The sequence below is a fragment of the Dromiciops gliroides genome, chromosome 4 (assembly GCF_019393635.1).
Source record: "Dromiciops gliroides isolate mDroGli1 chromosome 4, mDroGli1.pri, whole genome shotgun sequence".
In the NCBI taxonomy this organism is placed as follows: Eukaryota; Metazoa; Chordata; class Mammalia; order Microbiotheria; family Microbiotheriidae; genus Dromiciops; species Dromiciops gliroides.
In genome coordinates, this window is record NC_057864.1 from 255,494,565 (window position 1) to 255,521,587 (window position 27,023).

Genomic DNA, 27,023 nt, shown 5'->3' on the forward strand with positions numbered 1-27,023 from the left:
CAAAATACAATTAGGAAGGGGAATCTATAGTGCATATATATGTATTTGGAGGGCAAAAATAAAGAACTAGTACCTTATCTGCACCAAAGATACCAAGATAACCCTCTTCTAAGAAGTTACCCATGCAATGTTACCTGGGACCTAAATTAGACCCTCAACTCTTTCTCTGATCTCTTGGGATTTTATCAACTCCCAAGAGTTTAATTATCAACCCTATGCAGATGATTACCAGATTTATATATCCAGCCCTATCCTCTCTCCTGAGTTTCAGTCCCATATCACTAGCTCACCATTGGACATTTCTGACTGGATGTCCCCAAAATATCTCATATCTAATATGACCCAAACAGAACTTTAGCTTTCCTACCAAACTCATCCCTCTTCCTAACTTCCCTATGTTGATTATGGACACTATCCTCTTTCCAAATCTCAAGGGTTCTCAGTCAGCTTTATCCTTAACTTCTCACTCTCACATAGTCAATCAGGCATCAGATCTTGACATTTCCACTTTCACAGAATCACTGGAATCAGGCCCCTTGTCTCTGCTCACACAGTCACCACCTTAGTGTCATCATATCTTGCCTAGATTATTGCAACTACTTCTTAATTGGTCCCTTTGCTCAGATCTCTTCTATTCTCTATTCCATCCTGCCCAGCTGCTAAAATTATTTTTCTTCTTTTATTAGTAAAAAATTAATAAAATAACAATGCATTAATGTTCCAATTTTCCCACATCTCCAACATTTATCATTTTCCTTTTTTGTCATATTAGCCAATTAGATAGGCATGAGGTGGTACCTCAGAGTAGTTTTAATTTTCATTTCTCTCATCAGTAGTGATTGAGAACATTTTTTTTCATATGGCAACAAATAGCTTTAATTACATCATCTGAAAACTACCTGTTCCTATCCTGTGACCATTTCTCAATTGGGGAATGACTTGTATTCTTATATATTTGATTCAGTTCTCTATATATTTTAGATATGAGGCCTTTATTAGAAACACTGTCTGAAAAAATTGTTTTCCAGCTTTCTGCTTTCCTTCTAATCTTGCTTGCATTGGTTTTGTTTGTGCAAAAACTGTTTAATGTAGTCAAAATGATCCACTATGCATTTCATAATGTTCTCTAACTCATCTTTGGTCATAAATTCTTCCCCTCTCCATAGATCTGACAAGTAAACAAATCCTTCCTTTTCTTTTCTTTTCTTTTTTTTTTTTTTTTTAGTGAGGCAATTGGGGGTTAAGTGACTTGCCCAGGGTCACACAGCTAGTAAGCATCAAGTGTCTGAGGCAGTATTTGAACTCAGGTCCTCCTGAATCCAGGGCCGGTGCTCTATCCACTGCACCACCTAGCTGCCCCATATATTCCTTCCTTTTCTAATTTCCCTATGGTATCACCCTTTATGTCTAGATCTTGTACCCATTTTTACTTTGTTTTGGTGTATGGTAAAGATCTTGGTCTGCATCTAGTTTCTGCCTTACTATTTTTGGTTATTATTACAAAAATAGAAAGGGGAGCAGGAGATACACATTTGGACAAAAGAGGGATGTAAAACCAAAAGCTATCAATAAAAGTAAAATTTTCTGAAAGGTAGTGACCAAAGAATATATAGCTTTCAGGAACACAAAACATATTTTCTCTCCCTACCAGCAGACCAGATGGGTTTCATCCTCTTTCTGCAGTTCTGTTCCCATCTCAGTTCTACTTCCAGGACAAGTCACTTCTTTATGGGCCTTACCACTGAGTGAAAAGTTTGGATTAGGCAATATCAACACTTTCATCTCTAAAATACCAATATTAAATGATCTTTCTATGGATCATCTATGGTTAGTGCTAGAAGTCTGTGAGGAAATGCCCCTGAGAAATTATAGATAGATAGATAGATAGATAGATAGATAGATAGATAGATAGATAGATAGATAGATAGATAGATAGATAGGTAGATAGGTAGGTAGGTAGGTAGGTTATAGCATTTATATAGTTCTTAAAGGTTTGCAAAGCACTTTAGAAGCATTATTTAATTTACTCTTCATAGCAACCCTATGAGGTAATTGCTATTATTACCCCCATTTTACAGATAAACAAACTGAGGCAGAAAGTTTGTTTCTGAATCAGTACAGGGAGCATAGTTTTCTTTCTGGAAAGGCACACGCTGGGGAATCTCAACTTGTCTGAACCTTCATCCTTACTTTCTGTGTGAATCCTTAATGGAGGAAAGATGTGATTGAGAACCTCTTACAAACTCTCCCTCCCCTAAAGAGAACCAAAGCATCCAGGACTTGGAAGGGACTTCAGATATCTTCTAATCCAATCTTCACCTGAACAGGAATCCCCCTATAACATCCCTGACAAAAGATGACCCAGTCTATGCTTGAAGATCTCTAGAGACAGGGAACTCACTGTCTCTAGAGGAACCTGTTCTACTTTTGTACAGTTTCAAGTATTAGGAAGTTGTTCCTTTCCTCAAGACTAAATCTACCTCTTTGGACCTTCTACCTAAGGTTCCAAGGTCTTCCCTCTGGGGCCAAGCAGAACAAAACTTCTTCCTTTGGACAGCCCTTCAAATACTTGAGGCCAGCTATCATGTCCTCTTGAAATCTCTTCTCCAAACTAACCATCTCTGGCTCATGATCATAATCATAATAGACAGAATTTATAGAGCTCTTCAAGGCTTGCAAAGTGCTTTACATGTGTTATGTTGTTTGATCCAACTAATTGGTTCATTCAATCCTTCCAATTGGTATTATCTCTTGTCCTCTCATCTAGCTTATTCTTCTGGATGGACACTGGTTTGTCAATTTCCTTCTTCCCCAAACTGAGCATGGAACTCCAAATGTGCTGTATTGAGAGCTAAGCACAATGAATGTATCACACCCTTTGGTCTGCCTATAGGAGTATGTGAATAATCAACACCTATAAATATATACCCACAGACATGGATCAATATTCTAATAGTTACCCCCCAAAGATAGGCTTATCAACGTGTTCATCTACACATTAGGGTAGTCCTCTGCCTATAATAGAGCTATTAGACCAAACACATTAAGGAGTATGGAATCCAGCATGGAAAGAAGTGAGAAAGGAATAAAAGAGGAAGGCTTTAATTGAGAGAGTCCCGGAGTTGGTGAATAATAAGGAGGAACCTGCTGCTGTCACTTGAAGTAACTTAGCCTGAGAAGTGAGAAGTCAGACCAAAGGAACTTGGGGGGAAGGTCAGCTCAGACCAGGAATAAAGCAGGGTGGGAGCAGGTAGAAAAGGGAGATAACTAGTGCAAATGTTTTCTGGGAGAGGCAGAACTAGACTGGGATGGAAAAGCTCTGGGTAATTGGATTCAGACCTCCAGAAATGAAGGACGATCTTACCTCGGTCTATCCTATCTTCTAAGGTGGACAAAGCTGCTCCCTGTAGCCACTCTGCTTATCTGTAAATGCCAGTTTAAGGCTACAGCCACCTACTTTCATGAAAGGAAAGTGACAACAAAAGCAATTCTGCTTGGACCTAACCTTGCTGGTTGGCTGGTTTGTTGTAAAATTCAGGTAAACTGATACCCAGACATCTCTTGGGAATCTCCTCTTCTCTCTCTGCTCTTCTTGGCACCAGTCTCAGCCATGTTTGTATAGACACATCTTCAATTCTTTCATAGAATCATAGACAGAGTTGGAAGATACCTCAACAGTAATCCTCTCTACAACAATTCCCCAAAGTGGTTATCAAGTGACTGCTAGAAGATGTCTAGCAACAGTCAACTCCTGATGTTCCAGAAAATGCACCCCATTTCCCTATTCCATGTCAATTCTGCTGGATAACTCCAAAGTTAGGAAGCTCACCTTAAAGTAAAAATTTACATTCTCACAACTTGTACTCATAGGCTCCTGTTTCTCCTAGGAATGCCAGGAATATCCTTCAGGCAACCAGAAAAAATCTAAACAATCCTATGATAATCCTTAATGTATCAGAAGATAAGTATCATATCCATCTATGTTTTTAGAAGAGAAGATAAAGGATTCATTTTGCAGACCCAAGCCAGGAATGAATTTTCCTAAGAGCTTTCTTAGGTGCTCCAAATTGACAATAGTGATACAAATTCAAACTAAAACAACCTTGAGATTTCTCATCACTCTCTAAAAAATAGCAAGGGGGATAAAAATAGGAATATTCAACAGTGGAGGGACTGTGGAAAGAAAATTACACTAAGTCATTGTTGGTAGAGCTGTGAATAGGTCCAGCCATTCTGGACATCAATTGGGAATCATGCAAGAAAAAATTATATAGCTTTCATAACCTATGACCCAGCTATTCCAACTCTGGGCATTTGCCCCAATGAAGTCAAAGACGGAAATAAAGGTTCCATATGAATACTAAAATATTCATAGCAGTAAAATTTGTGGAAGGAAGGAACTGGAAACAAAGTTAGATGCCCATCAAGTTGAGGAGTGACTAAAAAAAACTATGACTTATGTAAGTGATGGGATATTATTGCTCAGTAACAAATAATGAATGACAGGAATTCAGAAAAATATGTGCAAAGATTGGTGTTACCCCATACAGTAAAATAAATAGGACCCAAAGATCAAGCTGTAAAGTGACTGCAACAATGCAAATGAAAACATCACCAAAAGGAAGCCATACTGAGAAATGGGCAGGGGGGGGGGGGAGAGATGGAAGATTCCAGAGAATTCAAGTAGAGTCTAATTAACAAGCATTCATTAAATGCCTACTGGGTTCCAAGCAGTGTGCTAAGTTCAGTGAAGAGATGGGGAAATATAGCTTCTTCCTCAGGTCAGAGAGGTAGAATGTAGTATATACTATCAGATGTTGTCTGTGCATTTGTGTGTTTTTGAGTCATTATTTTGCTTTGATACAAAGGAAGGTATTTCTTCCAATCAGAAAAGACTAGGATAGAAAGACAAATGTCATCTGTAATAAAGTCAATCAAATCAAATCAACAAGCATTTTCTAAACTCCTTGGCATTGTACTAAATTCAAGGAATACCAAGAAAAGCAAAAACAAACCCTGGCCATGGAATGGAATTGAATGGAAAAATATTTGCAAAGTGCTTCCTATGTGCCAAATACTGTGCTGAGAATACAAATAAAAAAGCTGATAATCCTTGCTCTCAAAGAACTCTCCTTTTACTTAGGAGAAACAACACTTGTAGAAGAGTTCAACTGTAAGACAGAGACCCAATGGTCCATAGCATGCAATGGACAGAACCAGTAACAAGTCCCAGGATTTTTTACATGCATCTAGCATGCTCAGAGATAGGAATTAACCTCTTGTCCCCAAGTACATTAGTACTTTTCCCACCCCGATTCCTCTCTCTCAAAAACATGCATATAGTTACAAAACATTTTATTTGCATGTTTTCATTTGGATTCAAAACAACCTTGTGAGAGAGGAAATGAAAACATTTCTATAAGCATTTTGAGGCTCAGAAATGTTGTCAGCACACAAAGAAAGTATTATTCCCATTTTACAACTGGGAGAACTGAGGCTCAGAGATGTTAATGACTTTCCTGAGGTCCCACAGTGGAATATTTCCTTTATATTCCTCCTGTTTAGTCTGTTCCTTTGTCTATCCTGATTGCCAGGCTTAGCTCAGGATTTCATGAGAGCAATGCTGGTGGGAACTGTCCAGCAGCAACTCATTTGAATGAGGCTGGAAGATGGGGCTGGCTTTATGAGGTGGGAAAGGAAAATACACAAGTCCTGTAAAAACCCTTGATGGAACTCAAGCTCTTTCTCTTATTCTAGTGCCCAAACTCTTTGTCCTGAGCCCCAGAAAAAGAAAAAAAAAAACTTCTCACACTTACCTTGGTCTTTGATTTGATTGCACTATCAGCTTCTGCTTCATATTGTGCCCTTTGATTCAAGCCCATATTCCACATCATGGACTCTAGCTTTACAGAACCAATCCAGTGCTTCTGGACCATTCTTGAGTGGGAATGTGCCAGCTGCCAACTTTTCTTGTTCCCCAATATGAGAGTTTTCAGCCTATGTGAAGAGTCCAAGACAAGTGGGCAAGACTGGGAAGAACTGTATACATTTGGATTAAAGTTCTTTTCGTTGCCTTTAAGATGACTGACCAGAGATTGCCAATGACTTACTGGTGAGGAGGAGGATGGAAGATAAAGGCAGCAACATCCTTTCTAAATTGGCCCTTGCTAAGGCTGTGGTCTCCAGAAAGATCCCCAAGGTCTCAAGTAGTCATGAGGAAGAATGGCAAAAACAGAGAGACTGGAGCCTCCTAGAACTAGAGCATGTCAGAGCTGGAAGGAAGTCAGAGGCTATTGTGGTCCAACCCTTCCATTTGACAGAGAAGGAAACAAGACCCAGGGAGATGAGAAAATTATCAGAAGTACTCCACAGATGTTCCAGAGGGATCAACAATGATGTGGTGCCCCACAGCACACTCTGAAGAGATACTCAGTAGGAGACATGAAGTCCTGGATTCTCTTGCTAAATAGAACACAGACAACCAGGACAGAAGATAGTACTCTTGGCACCCCTGCTCTCCTGAGCCTTGGGCTTAGGTGAAGCTACTGGTGCTAGAGCTACAGAGGCCTCTGGGCTCAATCCACAAAAGCCAGGGCCCATTTTGAAGGTGATTGATTAAGGAGTCCTAGAATATCCAGCTGGGAGATGAGGAGATAAGCTGTTGGGAGAGTGTGTTTTTGATGGGGGACAGGGAATGGAAATGGCCCCTTTTATTCCTAGAAATACAAATCAGGATTAGAGAAACTGCTAACCAGCATCCATTAGGAGTTCTGATTTGGAAGGGTTCAGCAACCTAGTTCCTAAGCCATCATTGATCTTTAGAGGCAGTGTAGCATGGGGAGAAGAGGACTAGCCCAGGCTCAGGAGACCTGGGTTTGACTCCTGTCTCAGAAATTTAGCAAGCCATGGGATGTTGGGAAATCACTTAGTCTCAGTGTCCTCATCTGTAATATGGGCAAAATATTGGCTTCTGAGGTCCCTTCCAGCTCTCAGTCTGTGATCCCATGACCCTATCCCTGTGCTCCCTAGCTCACAGATGTGTTGTGGAGAAGAGCTTTGCAAACCTTGCCTTTCTGTGTCCTTCTGAGTGACATTAGCTAGAGATAGTGTAGTGTAGTGGATTGAAGGCCAGCCTTGAAGGCAGGCAGACTTGGGTTCAAGTCCTGCCTCTTACACACAAATTGTGTGATCACCCTTGGCAAGTCAGTTACCTACCCTTTCTGGGACTCAGTTTCTTCATCTGTATAATGAGAGGGTTAGACTAACTGACCTCTGAATCAGGGACAGGAGAGAAGGAATTAGCACTTACTATAAGCTAGGCACTGTTCTAACTGTTTTTTCCAACTGTTATCTCATTGGACCTTCTAATACCCCTAGTAGGGTAGTTGTTATTTGTCCCACTTTACAGAAAAGGAAACTAAGGCTGACAGAGATTTAATGACTTGCCCAGGGTCGTACAGCCGATTAGTGCCTGAGGTCAAATTTGAATTCAGTCTTCCTGACTCCAAGCTCAGTGCCCCATCCACTGTACCACAAGCCACCTCTGAGGTTCTTGATTCTACAAAGCATTCAGTAGTAACCAGCACTTCTCTAAGACTCTGAAGTTGCAAGTGAGCTGCTGATCTACCCCAGTGGAGGGAGTGCCCAAACCAGTGTCCCTAACACCAATGAAATCACAGGACTGGACTGTTATATGTTTCAAGAAGGTAAGACTTTTAGAAGCAAAACTTTGGTGGATGAAAAGAGTTTGGCCCCAAAACAAGCTGCACCCTAGAACCGGGGAATATTGGTCTAGAAAGTCTTTAAAGTTTCTTAATATTCTCCGTGTGTGTGGATATATGTGGGCAGCTAAACAGCACAGTGGATAGAGTTTCAGATCTGCAGTAAGGAAGACCTCAGTTCAAATCTGGCCTCAGACACTTGCTTACTAGCTGTGTGACCCTGGACAAGTCACTTAACCCTATTTGCCTCAGCTTCTTCATCTGCAAAATGAGCTAGAGAAGGAAAGCACAAACCATTCCAGTATCTTTGAGAAGAAAACCACAAATGGTGTCAGGAAGAGTCAGACACAACTGAAACAACTAAATAACTACAACATATTATACACATAGGTGTGTTTATGTGACTATATATTTGCATATGTACATATGGGTATATGTATATAGAAAGGACATTTAGGGGATGTAGTGGATAGAGCACTGAGCCTGGAATAAGAAAGACCAGAGTTCACATCTGATCTCAGACACTCACTAGTTGTGTGACCCTGAACAATTAATTCACTTAACTTCTGTTTGCTATAATCCACCGGAGAAGGAAATGGCAAACCACCCCAGTTTCCTTGCCAGGAAAACCCCAGGGCCAATATTTAAAAGCTAAAAGATATGATATCAGAAGATCAACCCCTTAGATTGGAAATGGGCTGGTGTGCTTTGGGCCATGGGGGTCACAAAAAGTCAGACATGACTGGACAATTGCAAAGTTAGATATCAGGGAGTTAGGGGCAAAGGGCATTAGCAGGTGGAGGAATTAGGAAAAACTTCTTGGAGAAGATGGTGATTAAGCTACATCTTTATGGAAAAGCAAGATTTCACAAGATAGATGTGAAAAGGAAAAAGATTTGGGGCATAGAACATGAAAAGAGTGCCTTGGAACAGTTTGACAGAATCGTATCAACTGGGATGGTGAGCAATGGACAATGAGGCTTGAAAGGTTCATTGGATTATTAAGGACTCTAAAAACAAACAAAAAAAAAGGAATTTATGCTTTATTTGATTATATGCTTTTTGTTTTGTTTTGTTTTTTGTTCTTTGCAGGGCAATGACGGTTAAGTGACTTGCCCAGGGTCACACAGCTAGTAAGTGTCAAGTGTCTGAGGCCGGATTTGAACTCAGGTCCTCCTGAATCCAGGGCCAGTGCTTTACCACTGCTCCATCTAGCTTCCCCTTATGCTTTATTTGAGAGGTAATAGAAAGACACTGGAGCTTTTTGAATGGGGAGAGTGACATAGTCATATTTGAGCGTAAGACAAATAACTTTTTTTCTTGTACAAAATGACTAATATGGTAATGTTTTACATAATTACACATGTATAACCTATATCTGATTGTTTACTGCCTCAAAGAGGTGGAAGGTGAGGGAGGGAAAGAGGAAAAAAGTTAGAATTCAAAACTTTAATTAAAAATGCTTATCATTAAAAAAAGAAAAAGAACTTTAGAAGCTGAGCAGAATGGAATGGAGAAGAGAGTTGAGAGAGAAGGACCAATTAGGAAGTGGTTGCAATAATCTAGCCAAGATATGACGAAACTAAGGTGGTGACTGTGTGAGCAGAGACAAGGGGCTTGATTCCAGTGTTTCTGTGAAAGTGGAAATGTCAAGATCCGATGCCTCATTGACTATGTGAGAGTGAGAAGTTAAGGATAAAGCTGACTGAGAACCTTTGAGACGTGGAAGGAGGATAATGTCTATGATCAAAATAGAGAAGTTAAGAAGAGGGGTGAGTTTGGTAGGAAAGCTAAAGTTCTGTTTGGGTCATATTTGATGTGAGATACTTTGGAGACATCCAGTCAGAAATGTCTAATTGTGAGCTAGCGATATGGGACTGAAACTCAGGAGAGAGGATAGGGCTGGATATATAAATCTGGTAATCATCTGCATAGGGTTGATAATTAAACCCTTGGGAATTGATAAAATCCAAAGAGATCAGAGAAAGAGTTGAGGGTCTAATTTAGGTGCCAGGTAGCATTGCATGGGTAACTTCTTAGAAAAGGGTTATCTTGGTATCTTTGGTGCAGATAAGGTACTAGTTCTTTACTTTTGCCCTCCAAATACATACATACATACATACATACATATATATATACTATAGATTACCCTTCCTAATTGTATTTTGCAAATCATGATTAAAATGAGTACATAGAAAAGCTTCCAATAAATGTCCTTTCCAGTATATCATCATTGTGTGGAGGTGATTGGTTTCTCAAAGGCTTTGCCAAGGGAAGCCTAAGCTTTAGAATGATCCTTTGAAGCTAGGAAGTCCAGACCCATTTATGGACCTTTGGCTCATTGTTACAGAAGAAGCCCTAGGTAAATGCAGAAGAATTGATGACCAGAAGATTGGCCATTAGGTGTTGAGATTTGGTTTTTTGGCCATAGCAACTTGTCTCTGGAATCTCTGCAATAATAACCATTTGTACTGGAGTGGGGGCTACCCAAGCCATTGAAATCATAGATCTTTGTGGTTGCCCTAAACCCTACCTCCAGAAGAATGTAAGCTCCTTGAAGGCAGATACTATCTGAATTTTCTAACCCCTATTAAAGTGCACAACAGACTCTTGTTCTTGTTCAGGCAGCTAGGTGGCACAGTGGATAGAATACTGGCCCTGGATTCAGGAGGGCCTGAGTTCAAATCCAGTCTCAGACACTTGATACTTACTAGCTGTATGACCTTGGGCAAGTCACTTGACCCACATTGCCCCACAAAAAATAAAAAATTTCTTGTTGAATGTAACTGAATGATAGTAGAAACAATGCTTGTATTGTGGATAAGCTCATGAAGAGTGAGAGTACAGAGAGAGAAGAGGGGAGAGGGCAGAAGAAGTTGAACCCCTCTGGGCCTCCATTTCCTCCTCTAGCAAAGGAAGGGATTGGACAAAATGCAATCCCTAAATGAATTCTAAGATTCCTTCCCTCCTAGTCCTTCCCCTCATGAGGCTTACATTCATCTTTCCTGCCTGCTTTAATGATTCAACAATACAATCAGTCATCCTTAAAATCTGTCTCCTGGACTATAGCCCATTGACCTTGGTCTCTGGTATATGGGAAAAGCTGAGACACTCCCTGCCCCCCAGCTTGGATTCTGAGGGCATTCCACCAATCCCTCAACCTATGTGTGGGAGGATCTCTCCCCTAGCCCAGACTGGCTTTTCCTTACAGAGAGAGTGACCACAGGGCCTCAAGGACTCTTTCTTCCAAATGACTGTCTTTCAATCTTCCTTTCTCAGGCAAAGTCCTTCCTAAACTTTGCTCTGCTGTCCTTCCATTGAAGCCACAGAGCAATAACATTACCACCTCACCCCATCCCTTCCCCCTCCCAAGCTAGGGATGATAGCCTTGGACATGAGGATAAAGGAGTGGGTCCCACAATTTATTTGTGCTTGGTTATCATGTTAGCATTTTCTCTATTTGTTTGGGACCAAGAGGCTCTGGGTACTTAATAACAGATTAAGCAGCCAAGCTCTGGATAAGAAGGTAAGACCCTGTGTGCTCCTGACTTGCCATTTCTGCCAACTGATTATTCTGTTTGCTGAGGCTGGCAGTGGGAAGCAGGGAGGAGGGGGGATGCCCCACTCTGGATGTATATATAGGAGAGTCCCCAGTGGTTCTCTTCAGCTCAGAGGGGACCACAGGAGGTGGTAACTCTAGGAGCTGCCTGAAGAAGAAATCAATCATGATGAAGTGGCTAATTATTGCTCTTGTCTGCCTCCACTTTTCAGAGGCAGACAAGATAATCAAGTAAGTCCTGGGGCTGGGGGAGGTGGTGACTGGGGGAAACTGATGGCAGGGAACAGGGCACAGGAGAGAGAAGGGAGAAGGAAGCACAGTGTAGTGGGAAGAGCCCTGGATGGGGAGTCAGAATAACTGACTTGGGATCCTGGCTCTGCTGCTTATTACCTGCAGTATAATGGGCAAGTCAGCTAAGATCCTTGGGCCTATTTCCTTATACTACTAATAATGGCTAGCATCTGCATAGTGCCTGGAGGTTCACAAAATGCTTACAATATTTGTAGAGTGCTTACCACAGTGCCTGACAAATACTATGCAACACATAAATGCTTGTTCCTATCCTTCCCCTCCCCTGTTTCCCTTTTACATATATTAACTCATTTGATCTTTACAAGAACCCTGGGAAGTGTTATCATTATTCCCATTTTACAGAGTAGGAAAACTGAGGCACAGAAAAGTGAAATGACTTACTAAGAGTTACATAGCTAGTAAGCATAGGATTTGAATTCAGGTCTTCCTGACTCTCCATGTTCTTCTTCTCTATCCACTGAGCCATCTGTCTGTTCCCTTAGATAGAAAATGAGTTAGATGAAACTCAAGAGACATTTTGGCAAAGGTACAAAAGACTTGACTTTGCAGTCAGAGCACCTGGATTAAGATCCTGTATCTGTCATTTATAAGCTAGGTGACTAAACAAGCCTCTAAATGTCTCTGGGTTTTAGTTTCCTGATGTGCAAAATGAGACAATTGAATTAGACAACCTCCCCAGTCCCTAACAACTTCAAGCCTACCATCATAGCAGCTTAGGGAAGAGGGAGGAGGACCAAGAAAGGTGATTCATTCTATAATCATTAAATAAGTATCTCTACTGTCTTTTCCTCCCACCCTGCTCCAAGAGAGATGTTCATTCCTGCCATGAGGAAAAGCAGGAGGTTGGGGCTGGAGGCCACTCTCTGGACTAGGATTATAGTTATTTGTTCCTTTAAAAAAATTTTAGGGGGCAGTTGGGTGGTACAGTGGATAGAGCACTGGCCCTGGAGTCAGGAGGACCTGAGTTCAAATCCAGCCTCAGACACTTGACACTTACTAGCTATGTGACCCTGGGCAAGTCACTTAATCCACATTGCCCTGCAAAAAATAAAAATAAAAAATTTTAGTCTAGGGCATATCATTGGGTTCCTCAAATTCTTATCACTTTGAGGAGAAAATGGACCTCCTGCTCTATATCTAAGATTCCACCCCTTTCTCATGTAATACCAGTTCCACAATGAACACTGGTAGAGAATAGCAAAGAAAAGTCATTTATTCATATCATAGCAAAACAGAAATCAGAAAAAGTATGCATAGAGTCTTTTGCTTCAGTAATCTGAAATGGGATTGGCCCCTTCCATCTTCTCTCTTATGGATGGAAGCCCGAAGTGCCTAAAGCAATTCAGTTATTGAAGACTGGTGCTAAAGATGTCTAGTGCTCCAAGAATCCCAAATGAGGCTGACCCTAAAGGATCCCAAATGGGACCTCAAAGGGCTCACCTGCTTGGAGAGTCCCAAAAGGGACTGGTAAAAACTAGATCTTCCTCCTCACTTGCTAACTCGACCCTGTCCATTCATCTTCTACCTATGGGCTTTGGGATGGTGGTTACATCCTTATTCCATTTTGCAATTGAGGAAACTGAGGCAGAAAGAGGTCAAGAGATTTACTAAAGGTCAAGCAGTTAGTGTCCGAAGCAGATTGGAACTCGAGTCTTACAGCTTTCAATTCCCAACCTCTTTGACCTATATCATATTGCTGCCTGAGGGATAGGAGTGAGGTGGGGGGAAGGGTAGAGAAGAGAACACCTGCACAGAAAAAAGTAGAAACGATCAGTAAAAAGAAAATGTATACAAAGTAAGAGGCAGCTAGGTAGTACTGCAGTGGATATAGAGTTCCAGGCCTTAAGTCAGGAAGACTCATCTTCCTGAGTTCAAATCTGGCATCAGACACTTACTAGCTGGGTGACCCATGGCAAATCATTTACCCCGGTTGTCTCAGTTTCCTCATATGTAAAATGAGCTGTCTAAGGAAATGCCAAACCACCCCAGTATCTTTGCCAAGAAAACCCCAAATGGGGTCAAGAAGAGTTGAACTGAAATAACCGAAAAACAACATACAAAGTAAATATAAAAGGACTTCAGAGTAGGGTAAGAGAATACTACCAGCTGGAGGACATCTTGGAAGGTCTTGTGTAAAAACTGGTAGCAGAGCTGAGCAGGGGAAGATCTCATTGTTGAAAAGATGGATCTGAAAAAGACCAGGTTGCCAGCCACAGCTAAGGGTAGGAGGGAGTTATCCCTCCTCAAAATCTGAGCTCTTGTCGATCCTGGTCAGTGGGCCTTTGCTGCTGGATTGTGAGTGGGGTTAGTTGAGTCTGGGAGCAATTGAGTTCTGGGATGGTTCACAGAGAGCACCTCCTGCTACTCCCTCCCAGGGTCCCTCTGAAGAGGTTCAAGTCCATGAAGCATGTGATGAAGGAGAAAGGTGTGCTGCATGACTACCTGAGGAACCACAAACGGGACCCTGCCACCAAGTACTTCAACCAGTTTGCTGTTGGCTATGAACCTCTGGACAATTATATGGATGTGAGTGAGCACCTTCTGTCTCACTTCAGACTGCTGCCTGACTCTCTGCTCCCCTGGGGCCCTTGGGGTCCCAGGTCAGAGTGTGGTAGTCAGATGTGATGAGCATCTCCTGGGGGGAGGGTCCTGCCTATCAGGGAAAAAAAGGGGACCTTCTCTCTACCCTCAGGAAACTTTCAGGTTGACAGAGTTTTGACAAAGTCCTTTCCTGGAGGCACCTTCCATTTTAATGGGGGTGACCATGCTGAGACTCAAGATGGGCCTTGCAATGGTATTGCATTGGGAGTTGGCACAAATATTGGTAGAAATTAGTAAGGAAAAGGTTGAATGACAGTATCAGGAGCCAAAGAGATCTTGCAGCCCAGAGAACTCAGCCAAATCTAATATGATGAAACTGAATAGGGATAAACATAAAGTGTAAATGGAGATACATGTAAAGACTTGGGTTGAAAAATTCAACTCATGATTACAACTATCTCAAAGTGACTCCTGAGTCAACCAGTTTCCCCTTGACTTGAGTTCTTCAAGCCACAGCTGGGTGACCACTTGTCAGATACTTGACAGTAAGCAGTTTTCAGGACAGGATGACCTCTGAAGTCCCTTCCATTCCTCTGTTCCTGTGACTGTGGCTGGGGACTGATGAAGGAGGCAGGTTTAGAAGATAGGAGGCCATTGTGCCTCCAGCCTAGCCTGGCTAGGTGCTGCTGCACCTTAGGTGGGCAGGGGATGATCTGAGTGCACAGGTCACCTGGCATTTATTGTGCCAGGCAGAGGGCAGGTCTGTGCAGTCTGGTGACCCAAGCTTCCTCCCTAGATGTCTTACTATGGGGAGATCAGCATCGGGACCCCACCCCAGAACTTCCTGGTCCTCTTTGACACTGGCTCCTCCAACCTGTGGGTGGCCTCCACCTATTGCCAGAGCCAGGCCTGCAGTGAGTACCCCAGGTGGTGGGGGGAAAGGGAAGGGAAAAGTCTTCAACTGCAGAAGATATGACACCTACTTCAGAGGAGGCAAAGGAGGGACTGTTGGGTGAACTTGAGGGTCAGAATAGACCAGCAACCTTTCCAGGGTCACATGGCCTAACCAAAACAGAGCTGAGAAGAATCAATTGGACCTCATTCTATTCCACTCCAACCTACACAGTTTTTGATGCCCCTACTGAGTGGACCTATGGGGAGAAATGCAAGGGAAGCAGAAGACTTGGTTCTGCTTCTGCAATTTTCCTACACTGACATTCTCTGGCTCTGGTCAGTGCCCTTGGGTTTGGGTCACTGTAGAGCTGGATACTGGGCAGAAATAGGAAGCTGGAGAAAAGCCAGTTCAGAGAGAATGGAGGCATGATGGTAGCTGGGACTGGATAGAGGAGGTAAACATGTGGAAACTTATTCTCCCTCCCCCACCTTCCACAGGTGGAGATGATTCTGGATCAGTCCTTTGTCCAAGTTCCCAAGGTTTCCGTGTAGCTCTTGAAAAGCCTGAGGTCAAATCCTACTTCTGGTCCATTCTAACTATGGGACCACCAGCAGGTTGCCCTACATAGACAGGACATACCATAGACATGGTCTGACTCTGGTCAGTGCCCTTGGATTCTGTGTAGATGTTGAAAAGCCTGAGTTCCAATCCTGCTTTTATTATAGCTACCACATAAGACAGGAAGTACAGTTATTCATATTCCCATTTTACAGATAAGGAAATTGAGGCTTTAAAAGGTTATGTGACCTTCCCAGAGTCATATGGCTAGTGAATAGCAGAGATGAGGCTTGAACCCAGCTCTTCTGATACCAAGAATGCTCTTCCTATAGCACTACCATGCAGAGAAGTAGGAAATGGGAAGTGGGAACAGAAGTGCTTGCCATCTACTGACATCCTCTTTTTGTCTGAGCAGCCAATCACCCCCTGTTCAACCCCAGCGAGTCTTCCACCTACTCCAGCAATGGACAGACCTTCTCTCTTCAGTATGGAACAGGGAGCCTTACTGGAGTCTTTGGCTATGACACTGTGACCGTGAGTGGTTATGGGGGCAAGTGGGTAGAGGGGAGTGCGTGAATGGACACCCAGTGGTGGGGGCCCTTCTCCAAGGATGGGGCATGTAGGAGTGTAAGAGCCAGGACATGTAGAAGCCAGGGGAAGCCAGCTGAGCTCTCAGATTCCCCTCAAGTTTGTTGAGAGACTGGCCACAGCTGAGAGGGAGCTCTGCCTGCCTGGAGTTTGCTCCTCTTGCTTCTGCAGTGAGCTTAGTCTTGCTTTAGGAGCCTTAAGGAGCATGAGGCATGAGGGAAGGCTGGTCAGAGCTATGTGTCATGCTGCCCTCTGGCAGAGAAGGCCCCAAGTGGCTCTAGGTCCCCTTCCCTCTCTAACTGCTCCCCACCACAGCAGCTCCATCAGGACAGAGTTGTCTGGGTGGGTCCTGAGCCTCTCCTCCCTTGCCTCACTAAGGTGTGGAGACTAAGCTCATCTGTAGGCCTGGGGGGACAAGTTCTCCCCACAACCTTCTTCTGAGTCAGCCTTCCCTGGTGGCCTTCTCTGTCACCCCCACAGATCCAGGGCATCTCCATCACCAACCAGGAGTTTGGCCTGAGTGAGACTGAGCCTGGCACCAACTTTGTGTATGCCCAGTTTGATGGGATCCTGGGCCTGGCCTATCCTGCCATCAGCTCTGGTGGGGCCACCACTGTGATGCAGGGCTTCCTGCAAGAGAACCTGCTCAGTGCCCCAGTCTTTGCCTTCTACCTTAGCGGGTAAGTGACTCAGCTTGCTTCTTCCTCTGAGCCCTCAGCCCCCTCCTGACCTTATCCCTTCTCCTGGCCCCAGGGGGTTAGATTCTCTCTTGCAGAGCTTCTTAATCAGGGCTTTATAAATGCACATGTATACCTACATGTCGGAACTGTTTTCACTAACAGGAGAAGAGGGGAAGGCTAGTCACTGGAGCCTTAAGACCAGTAGCTTCCGGCGGGTGGGGCTTGTCAGCCTTGATCGGCAACTGGCCTAGGGGAAGGAAAACCCTGATTTTAAACCTCTGCTGCCTTGCAGCTATACCCATATATGGGCAAGGCTTCAGGATTTAATCCAGAGGAAAAATCAGGAGTGAGAGTCCCTCAGGCAGTTGGATGTTGGACTTCACATCCCTCTGGAAACTCCTGCTGGGGCACTGGTGCCAAACTGTATTGGGAAAACCTGCTGCATGGGCAACAGCTTGTTTTCCATTTTGATCCGCCCAGGCCAGCGCCCTGGAGAGGACACTCCAGCTACTCCTCATGGGGTAGATACAACAGAAAACACAGCCACACTGTGGCCTGTGGCTCTTCAAGGCTCTGATCCATGCTCCTTCGAGACTGGCGGAGGCCTACTACTACTACTACTACTACTTACATGCATGCATACATACATACATACATATGTGTTTTATCTTATGCATTTAAAAATGCGATTCGGTGAAAGGGGTCACAGACTTCACCAGGCCTTGAAAGGGTCTGTGACACACTTACAAATAGTTCAGAACTCCTGCTACATGACTCGTTCCTTTCCTCTCTCCTCCCAATAGGAAAATTGATGAATTCATTTGTATTTAATGAACACCTGCAGGAAGGTGGGATGGGAATGGTGCTGGGTCAGGGAGGGCAGGGATGTAGGCATGGCTAAGAGGTGGGCTCTGCCCTCAAGGGGCCTACAGGAGACGAGCTGATGTAGTGGGGGGTGGGGGGTGATAAAGCGAGAGCTTGGATGAACTTAGAGCAGGTGAGGGGGCCAGTGAGGAGACTGACCTGGATGGAAGTTTGGTGCCCATTGAGGAACAGTGGGGTAGGAGTTGGATAGGGAGTTTGGGGGCAGATTGTGGAAGCTCTGCAAGACGAGGCAGAGGTTTGCAATCACAATTCTTCCCCTTTGCCCAGTCTATGTTCACACACTTTGAGGAATAGAGAGCCAGGAGAGACTTAGAGAGCATTGTCCTTATCATCTGCTTAGTACTGAAAGGGATCTTAGAGCTTGTCTAATGCAACCCCCCCCCCCCACCTTTACAAATGAAGGAACTGGGGCAGCTAGGTGGTGCAGTGGATAGAGCACTGGCCCTGGAGTCAGGAGTGCCTGAGTTCAAATCCGGCTTCAGACACTTAACACTTACTAGCTGTGTGATCCTGGGCAAGTCACTTAACCCCAATTGCCTCACTAAAAAAAAAAAAAAAAAGAAGGAACTGGGTAGGGAAAGAGAAGGGAGCTGTGATTTCATCGGTATAGGAAATTCTCAGGTAGGAACTTATTTTTGTCCTTCTTTAGTTGTCTGATTCTCTGTGATCCCATTTGGAGTTTTCTTGGCAAAGATACTGGAGTGATTTGCCATTTCCTTCTCTAGCTAATTTTAATGAGATATTTTATTTTTTCCATTACATGTAAAGATAGTTCTCAACTTTTGTTTATACATGCTTTACAATTTCAGATTTTTCTCCCTCCCACCCCTCCCTCCCCCCCTCCCCTAGACAGCAGGTAATCTGGTATAGGTTATATCTATATATCTCTATACGTATACATATAGATATATATATATACACACACATATATATATACACATAATAACATTAATCCTATTTCTGCATTAATCCTGTTACAAGAGAAAGAATCAGAGCAGTGATGCGAAACCTCAAAATAGAGAAAAAAAAAAAACAACAGCACCCAAAACAAAAGAAATAATATGGTTCAATCAGCATCTATAGTCCACAGTTCTTTCTTTCTTTTTTTTTCTTGGATTTGGAGATCCTCTTCTATCATGAGTTCCCTGGAACTCTTCTGTACCATTGCATTGGTGAGAAGAATATAGTCCATCACAGTAGGTCAACACTCAATGTTGATGATACTGTGTACAATGTTCTTCTGGTTCTGCTCATCTCACTCATCATCAGCTCACGTAAGACCCTCCAGGTTTCTCTGAACTCTTCCTGCTCATCATTTCTTACAGCACAATAGTATTCCATTGTATTCATGTACCACAACTTGTCCAGCCATTCCCCAATTGATGGGCACCCCCTCAACTTCCAATTCCTTGCTACCACGTAAAGAGCAGCTATAAATATTTTTGTACATGTGGGTCCCTTTCCCCCTTCCATGATTTCTTTGGGCAAAAGACCTAAAAGTGGGATTGCTGGGTCAAAGGGTATGCACAGCTTTATCGCCCTTTGGGCATAATTCCAAATTGCTCTCCAGAATGGTTGGATCAGCTCACAGCTCCACCAACAATGCATTAGTGTTCCAATTTTCCCACAGCCTCTCCAACATTTATTATCTTCCTTTTCTGTCATTTTAGCCAATCTGATAGGTGTCAGGTGGTACCTCAGAGTTGTTTTAATTTGCATCTCTCTAATCATTAGAGATTTAGAGCATTTTTTTCATATGGGAATAGATATCTAGCTAATTTTAAAGATGAGGAAACTGAGGCAGAGTTAAGTGACTTGTCTAGATTCATGAAGCTAGTGAGTGTCTGAGGCTGGATTTAAACTCAGGAAGATGAGTCTCTCCACTACAGCACCACCTAGGTGCTCTGGTGAAATGTAGACCCTTAGGGAATTGTCAAGCAGAGGGCTACTTAAACTTTTTCCATTCATGAACCTCTTTTTGCCCAAGAAATTTTTACACTATCCCAGGTGTGTAGGTATATAAAATAGGCATACATAACCTTCTTCTGTTGCCATATTTTTCCCGGCCCCTTATGGGATTGAGAGCCACAGATTAAGAAGCTAAACTCCAGAACAATGCGAGGATAAGTGCCATCCTGAGTGCCACACAACCATTGTTGTCAGAGATGGGACTAGAATTCAAGTCCTCCTAGCTTTGGGAGACCAACTCTCTATCCACTCTGCCATGCTGCTGCTCCAAAAGATCAGAGGACTAGGAGATTGATCTTCCTGCTGCCCTGGAATGAGCTCACTGGGGTCAGCTACAAAGCTCACTGAACACTTGACCCTGGTTGCTGGGGGGACCTTGGATGTCTTGTTCTCCCATCCTTTGGGAAATAGAGCAGTGGGGGAGGGGCTGCTGATGAAGACTCATGGCCTGTGGGCCCAGTAAGAAGAGATGTGGAAGGAAGTAGGGGAAGAGAAGGAGCATTTCTCCTCTGCTTCCCCTGCCTCCTCCCCAAAGCTGCCATTTCCCCTGTGTCCTCAGGAATGAGAATTCTGACAATGGTGGTGAACTTGTTTTTGGGGGAGTGGACAGCAGCATATACACTGGAGACATCTACTGGTCCCCTGTCACTGAGGAAGCTTACTGGCAGATTGCCATTAATGGGTATGTGTGGTGTGGTGGGGAGTGGGGGACAGGGGCTCAGAATGGATACAGTCATGAAGATTATTCTTTCAGTCTGGAAGAATGGGGGCTTAGAGGGGAGAGACCTGAAGTCTAGGGAGAAAAGCCATGACTCTCATGGGCTGACATCTGGAGTCTTCATATAAAATATATTTTACCAACAGAGGATGTGATCAGCCCTAGAGGGACAAAGTCTATGATGGGCCCTTAAATAAGGAAGTTGAATGAGGAGAAGGGAGGTATGGGACCCATGTCCCTAATCTGGGAAGGGGATTGAAGTCAGAAAGCTTCCTGTGTCCCAAATCCTGCCTCCAGGTGGAGGGGGAAGCCCAGCAGTAGTAGGCTTGGGGACCCCCAAGATGACCCAGGTGGGAATTCCTCTCCCAGGGTTTCTCTATGATGAGAGGGGTGGAGTTTTCTCAGCAAAGGGCAAAGAGGGGCTGTTGAGGGAGAGAGATCCTGGAATGCAGGCAAGGGGAGGGAAGGCACATGACCAAGACCTGTCCCACATCAGGGGTTGTCTTCTTACAGGTTCTCCATTGGAGGCCAGTCCACTGGCTGGTGCTCTGAAGGTTGCCAGGCTATTGTGGACACTGGCACTTCCCTCCTCACTGCCCCCCAGCAGATCTTCTCTGAGCTGATGCAGTACATTGGAGCTGAGGAGGATGAAAATGGAGATGTAAGAGATCCCTGTTTCCCCAGCTTCCTGGAGCAGGGGATTGGGGGAGGGGAAGGTTGGAATGCTAGAATTAATGAGTGTAGGGGAAAACACTGGGCTTTCCACTCCAGAAGTCAGAAGGCCTAGGTTCATTTCCCACTTTACCAATAATGTGAATGTGGAACAACATACTTAACCTCTCTAAGCCTCAGTCTCCTCATCTACCAAATGGGGATAATTATACTTGGACTCTGTATTTCACTGGATGACTGTGAGGAAAGTACTCTGTCAGCCTTAAGGTGCTATGTGTATACATGCTGCCATCATCGTTGTTGGCTCCCCTAAGGAGCCCTATAGCTCTGACCTCTAGCTCAGGTTATGAGGTTTATGTTCAGAGTTAGGAGTCCCTTAGTTGGGGGATGGTTTGATCAATGCTCTTGGGCAAGACTGGTATGGAGAGGATGGATCATGGGAGGTAGAAACTGGGCCAGGAAATCTTTATCCTCAAAACACTCCAGAAGCTGTGTGGACTCATGACACAGTGGAGATCCTAAGTACCCCTATCCCCCATATACACATGTTTCCTCCTGTGCCTCTCTCCTCCAGTACTTGGTCAGTTGCAGCAACATCCAGAGCTTGCCCACCATCTCCTTCAACATCAATGGTGTGAACTTCCCTCTTCCTCCCTCTGCCTATGTGCTGCCGGTGAGTCCCCTTCACACCCCATCTTAGACATTCTTGCCTTATCAGGGGTGGTCCCTGTGAACAGGGAGGGTAAAGGAGGTAGGAACTACTTATTCTCCATCTTGGCATGTGTGTGTGTGTGTGTGTGTGTGTGTGTGTGTGTATGTGTGTCAAAAATCAAGTTGTAGTTTAGAGGAGAGACAAGATGATATCCTCAGATATGGTGCTCCCAGACTTCCCAGTTTCTTGTGATGAGAATCCAAAAAGAGCACAGGGTTAGCAGACTTGGGGAAACATATACACCCCTATTGCATAGTACTTTGAGGATTATTTCATGTGATAAAATCAGAGAATCTCAGTTTTAGAAGGGCTATCAGTAATAATCTGACCCAACTCCCACACAAAACTGGAAACTCTTCTACAACATCTCCATGAGGTAGTCATCAGCATTGACTTTCAAGTCCAATACTGTCAGGGATGGGGAGCTCACTGTCTCAGGGGGCAACCTGTTCCACTGTCCAGGTCATAGACTTGGGGCCAAGAGCAGAGAGAGAGAGATGGTTAGGAGTCAATATTTAGCCCTCTACATTACTGTGTTGCTCCTGTAGGGCAGCTTCCCTAATTTGACTCCTCTACAGCATTTTGAAAATTCTCTTGAACAATTGCAGGGGGACAGAGAAAAGGTAGATAGGTTGGTAAGTAGATAGGTAGGCAGGTAGGTAGAAAGATAGATGGATGGATAGGTAGAGCAGTTGTTAAGTATTTACTACCTGCCAGGCATTGTGCTGAGAAGTTCCACGTGGGTCTGGTGATATGCTAATCAGTCAGTCAATAGCAAGCATTAAATAATGTGCTCAGCATGGTGCTAGGCACAGTGTGTATCCCTGTGGGGGATGCAGGGGGAGGAGTGAGGGAAGAAATAGAAAACCTCATCTGGGTTTTTTTTTGATTCTCCAATATAAGTGAAAAAGAGGTTAAACAAAGAGAACAATGATACCAAGCAGTGAGTGGTCACTCCCTGCCCCCACCTCCCCAGCTCCTTAGTGTCTGTATTAGTCCAGACAAGGAACAGGTACTTGTGAGATGGGGTAGACAGAGGAGGTTTTCTAGAGCAGATTTAGAACTTTTCCTGCCTGTAGAAAGAAAGTGAAGCCTAAGGCAAATATCTTCTGCTCCATGAGTCCCACCTCCAGCACTCAAGGACAGCTTCCAAGAGGAAGTGCATCACCATGGGTTGATGCACTCATCTCCTTCTCTTCTCCTCACCTCCAGGGCAACAGCAATTACTGTGAGGTGGGGATCATGCCCACTTACCTGCCCTCCCAGAATGGCCAGCCTCTCTGGATCCTTGGGGATGTTTTCCTCAGGAACTACTACTCTGTCTACGACCTTGGCAACAACAGGGTGGGCTTTGCCAACCTAGCCTAAGCTCCTCTTCCAGACTATTTCCATCTTCCTGCCTCTTGGGGTTGCTCTCAACTCTTCTTCCCTTCCTGCTTCCATTTCTGTCTCTCCTGATGGATTCTGGGTCTTCATTGTGTGACCTGGGAATCTATAAATAAAAATCACTCTAACCCTTCATTCATTTGTCCATTCACTGAACCTAAAAAGAGCCTTTACTGCATGGGAGACCAAGTATTAGCTGTTGGAGGTGGTACCTTCAAGGGTTAGATATGGCATGATCCCAACTGTTACTGAGCTTACAGTCTTGTAGAGAGAGAAATACCAACACTGGTAACCACATGACTCCTCAGGCAGTCTGGTGGAACCTATGGAGGAACCCTTTTGAGAATACTGTTTTAAATGCATACAATAATATCCATAGTATTATGAGGGAAATCAGTTATATTGGAATATAGTCACCCAATTCAAAAAAGGCCTGAGACTCCAGATTAAGAACTCATGATGTGAGGCAGCTAGGTGGTGCAGTAGATAGAGCACCAGCCCTGGAGTCAGGAGTACTTGAGTTCAAATCCAGCCTCAGACACTTAACACTTACTAGCTGTGTGACCCTGGGCAAGTCACTTAACCCCAATTGCCTCACTAAAAAAAAAAAAAAAAAAAGAACCCCTGATGAAAAAGGCCTGAATGTTATGACATTCAAGGTAAACAAGGTATCATCACTGACCTTTGTGACTGGACTAGACCAATGTGAGATTTGAAACTCAAGGCTCTAGTTGTAGTCCCAAACATCTAGATAACAAGTGGTCCAAACTTTAATTGTATAGTTTAAACTGCTTGTTGTTGTTTGTCCTTTTTTGAAGAGCAGCAATGACACCACAGGTGTTGTCTTGACTTGTGCATGAATTGGATTTAAGTGAGGCAGAGTTACACAAAAACTTTAGCCTCAATCTCTCTTCCAGCATGCGTGGCAGAACAAAAGTCAAGATGCCTGGCAATGGGCTGGGATGTGTCAGATGACCTTGGCATCCTTGATATCTGACCAAGCTCTAAGCTCTCCACAGAGATGGCCATTGGATCAAATTGTTCTCATTCACTCATTCTGCAGTGGGGAAGTCTTCACATGCTTGGGCTAAACATCCCCCTAATTCACCAACAGGGTTGAGGATTGTCAGTTTCCCTCAACTGTCTGCCAAGGTGGTTTACTGGAGTGTGGCTGCTGCTCATGCCACAGCTACTTGGAGGCACAAGTGGGAGCTGGGTGACAGGTGGACACCAAAGGTGGATGAGCAGCCCTGAAAAGGGCTCAGCGAGCCTTCACTCCAGAGGTGCTCGTCCTCCTGGAACACCCCCCCCACACACACACCACTTTCAAAACTATGTTTAAACTGCTACATTCACTCTGCAGCCAATAGGCTTTCGTTTCCTTCAGCATCCCAAAGATTAAATGTGTGCTCTGCTCAGGTACAGAATAGAGGGAATATTCTACATTATTGCTCTCACAGGACAGCTCCCTATAAAAATAAATCTCTGACTCAGCTTCATTCTCCCATAAGCCCTCACTTTCATCACAGTTGTCTGAGCAGTCAGACCATCCTGGTGGTGCTGGATCCATGACAGCCTCTGAAAGTGCTGCTATCAGAGAGCAAGCATGGCAACCAACTCTGAATTGGGGTTTCCAATATGTTTTCTGGCAGCCAAAGGAAGGGCTTCTCAAAGGTGTGGTCATTGTTGCATGAAAGGCCATAGTTGTAGAGGCTGTCTTCCTTTCTTTCTTCCTTTTTTTTTTGGTGAGGCAATTGGGGTTACGTGACTTGCCCAGAAGTTGTCTTCCAATGAAAGGCAATGCATTTGGTCTTTTCTGTCTTGAATAGCTCTTTTGTTGCCACAAAGCATAACAGGGTTGTTTCCATATACTCATACAAATCTCAATGCCATTGAGGTCCATTGTTGTAAGTGACTCTCAGCAGGACAGTAAGCATTGGAATGGCACACTGTGCATTGGTGGAATGACCATCTCTTAGACTCCAAGGCTTCTATTGGCAAGCTGTATCCCATATCATACATTTGGCATGACCTCTGATCCCTTGGAACACAAGAATCTGGGCCTTGACACTCAAAGTGACTACATACTTCTTCCCAAATTCACCAATCAAATGATGTTTTACAGATGTTGTTTCTTTTTTCAGTATCTCCATCACCGACTAATACAAGTTTGTACTGAACTCTTGGCTCTCCTTGAGTGTTTATATTTATTGTTCTTCCAGAAGGGTCTCCATCTTTACTTGCCTGAACAATGGGATTTCTAAAACAAAATCAAGTCAATAAGCATTTATTAAGCCCTTACTATATGCCAGGCACAAGTTAAGTATGGTTGTGTATATGGTCTCCCTCAAGGTGGGAAACAGGTTCCCCAACTCTAGCCCATTTACTAAGTGTACAATATGGGTTTCCTAGCACCTTTATTCTCCACAACACAGAAATTACATTATATACAAGGCATATTCAGGACCTTATGAATAAATATGGAAATATAAACATACATGAATTTGATTATTCTCATCAGATTTATTTATTCATTCATTCATTTTATTTATTTATTTATTTTGGGACAAATCTCATGTTGCTTTATGTAGGATACTCAGTCCTCAGTCAGGGTTGGCTTAGAACCAGGTTACGCAAGTATGAGTGTTGGAGGGAGAGAGAGATCAAAGGAGAATGGGCATCACCAGCTGCCCCAGGGGCCTTCACTTCGCTGTCACCGTCTGTACAAACACTTCAGTTAATTTGACAATCACCATCTATGTCTGCCTAGTGGATCATCTTGTCCACCTCCTCATCCATCAGCATCTCCCAGAGGTTGGTCATCACATGATGAAGGTCCCCAGCACTGATATAGCTGTTCCAATCAATCAGTCAAAGACGCGGAGCGCCTCTCGGGTCTCTCTCTTGCTGTCTGTGTCCTTCATTTTCCTTGCCAACATGGTCAGGAATTCAGGGAAGTCAAAGGTCCTATTTCCATCTGTATCCACCTCATTGATCATATCTTGGAGCTCAGCCTCAGTGCGGTTCTGACCCAAGGACCGCATTACTGTACCCAACTCCTTGGTGGTGATGGTCCCATCTCCATCCTTATCAAAGAGGGAAAAGGCCTCCTTGAACTCTGCAATCTGCTCCTCAGTCAGCTGGTCAGCCATGGCGGGGCACTGACGCTCTGGGCACCAGAAGAGGAAGAAGAGAAGAGGAAGGAGGAAGAGGAGGAGAGAGGAGCATGGGTCGTGCAGCGCTGGGAACGAGGCTCCAAGCACAGCAGGGGGCACAGGTCCTGCCGCATCCCCCATCCCCGCTGCAGGCTCTCACATTCGATTTAAACTGTAGGTAATACTCCTTTGTGGAACTACTGAATAAATCCTTCCCATTTACCTTGGATTGTGAAAGTTAAGCAACTCCAGGCAATATCATGGAGGTCATTATATCCTGCTCCAACGTGGTATGGATTTGATCCTCCAAATGCAAGCCAATTTTCTTCCTTCTCTAAACCACATGCTGTTGGAGAAATCTCCCTCTGCTAAGCCAGTGCCTGAACTTCAAACTCAGGAATTTTTTATCTCAAGATTATTCAGGAGGTAACCCCAAGGCTGCAAAGTGAAATCTACGGATAACAAGTCTCTGAGCTGTGCTAAGAAAAGCATAGAACACAGGGCTAAGAACAAAGCCATGAATTTGAGATAAAACACAAAGGATGGGCCATCCCATCATTTGCTCTTATAGACAACATAGGGGACAATTCTTCCAGAGAAGAGTCAACATTCCTGATCCTTAATCAATTAATCATCAGGAGGTAGCCCCAGACACCAAAACCAATGGAAGAAA

The 27,023-nt window shown here is 44.0% G+C and overlaps 1 protein-coding gene and 1 pseudogene across 1 annotated transcript; one reads left to right on the plus strand and one right to left on the minus strand.

The window, feature by feature from the left end:
- Nucleotides 1-11,421: 11,421 nt before the first annotated feature.
- LOC122756341 (gastricsin-like) lies at nt 11,422-23,240 on the plus strand. The gene is made up of 9 exons (XM_044005589.1): nt 11,422-11,511; nt 13,968-14,118; nt 14,930-15,047; nt 16,002-16,120; nt 16,655-16,854; nt 20,267-20,389; nt 20,939-21,086; nt 21,672-21,770; nt 23,022-23,240. Exons 1-9 carry the CDS (start codon nt 11,447-11,449, stop codon nt 23,175-23,177), a joined length of 1,179 nt encoding a protein of 392 aa, XP_043861524.1. The 5' UTR covers nt 11,422-11,446; the 3' UTR covers nt 23,178-23,240.
- A 2,657-nt stretch (nt 23,241-25,897) lies between these two features.
- Nucleotides 25,898-26,347, minus strand: LOC122755924 (annotated as a pseudogene).
- Nucleotides 26,348-27,023: the final 676 nt, after the last annotated feature.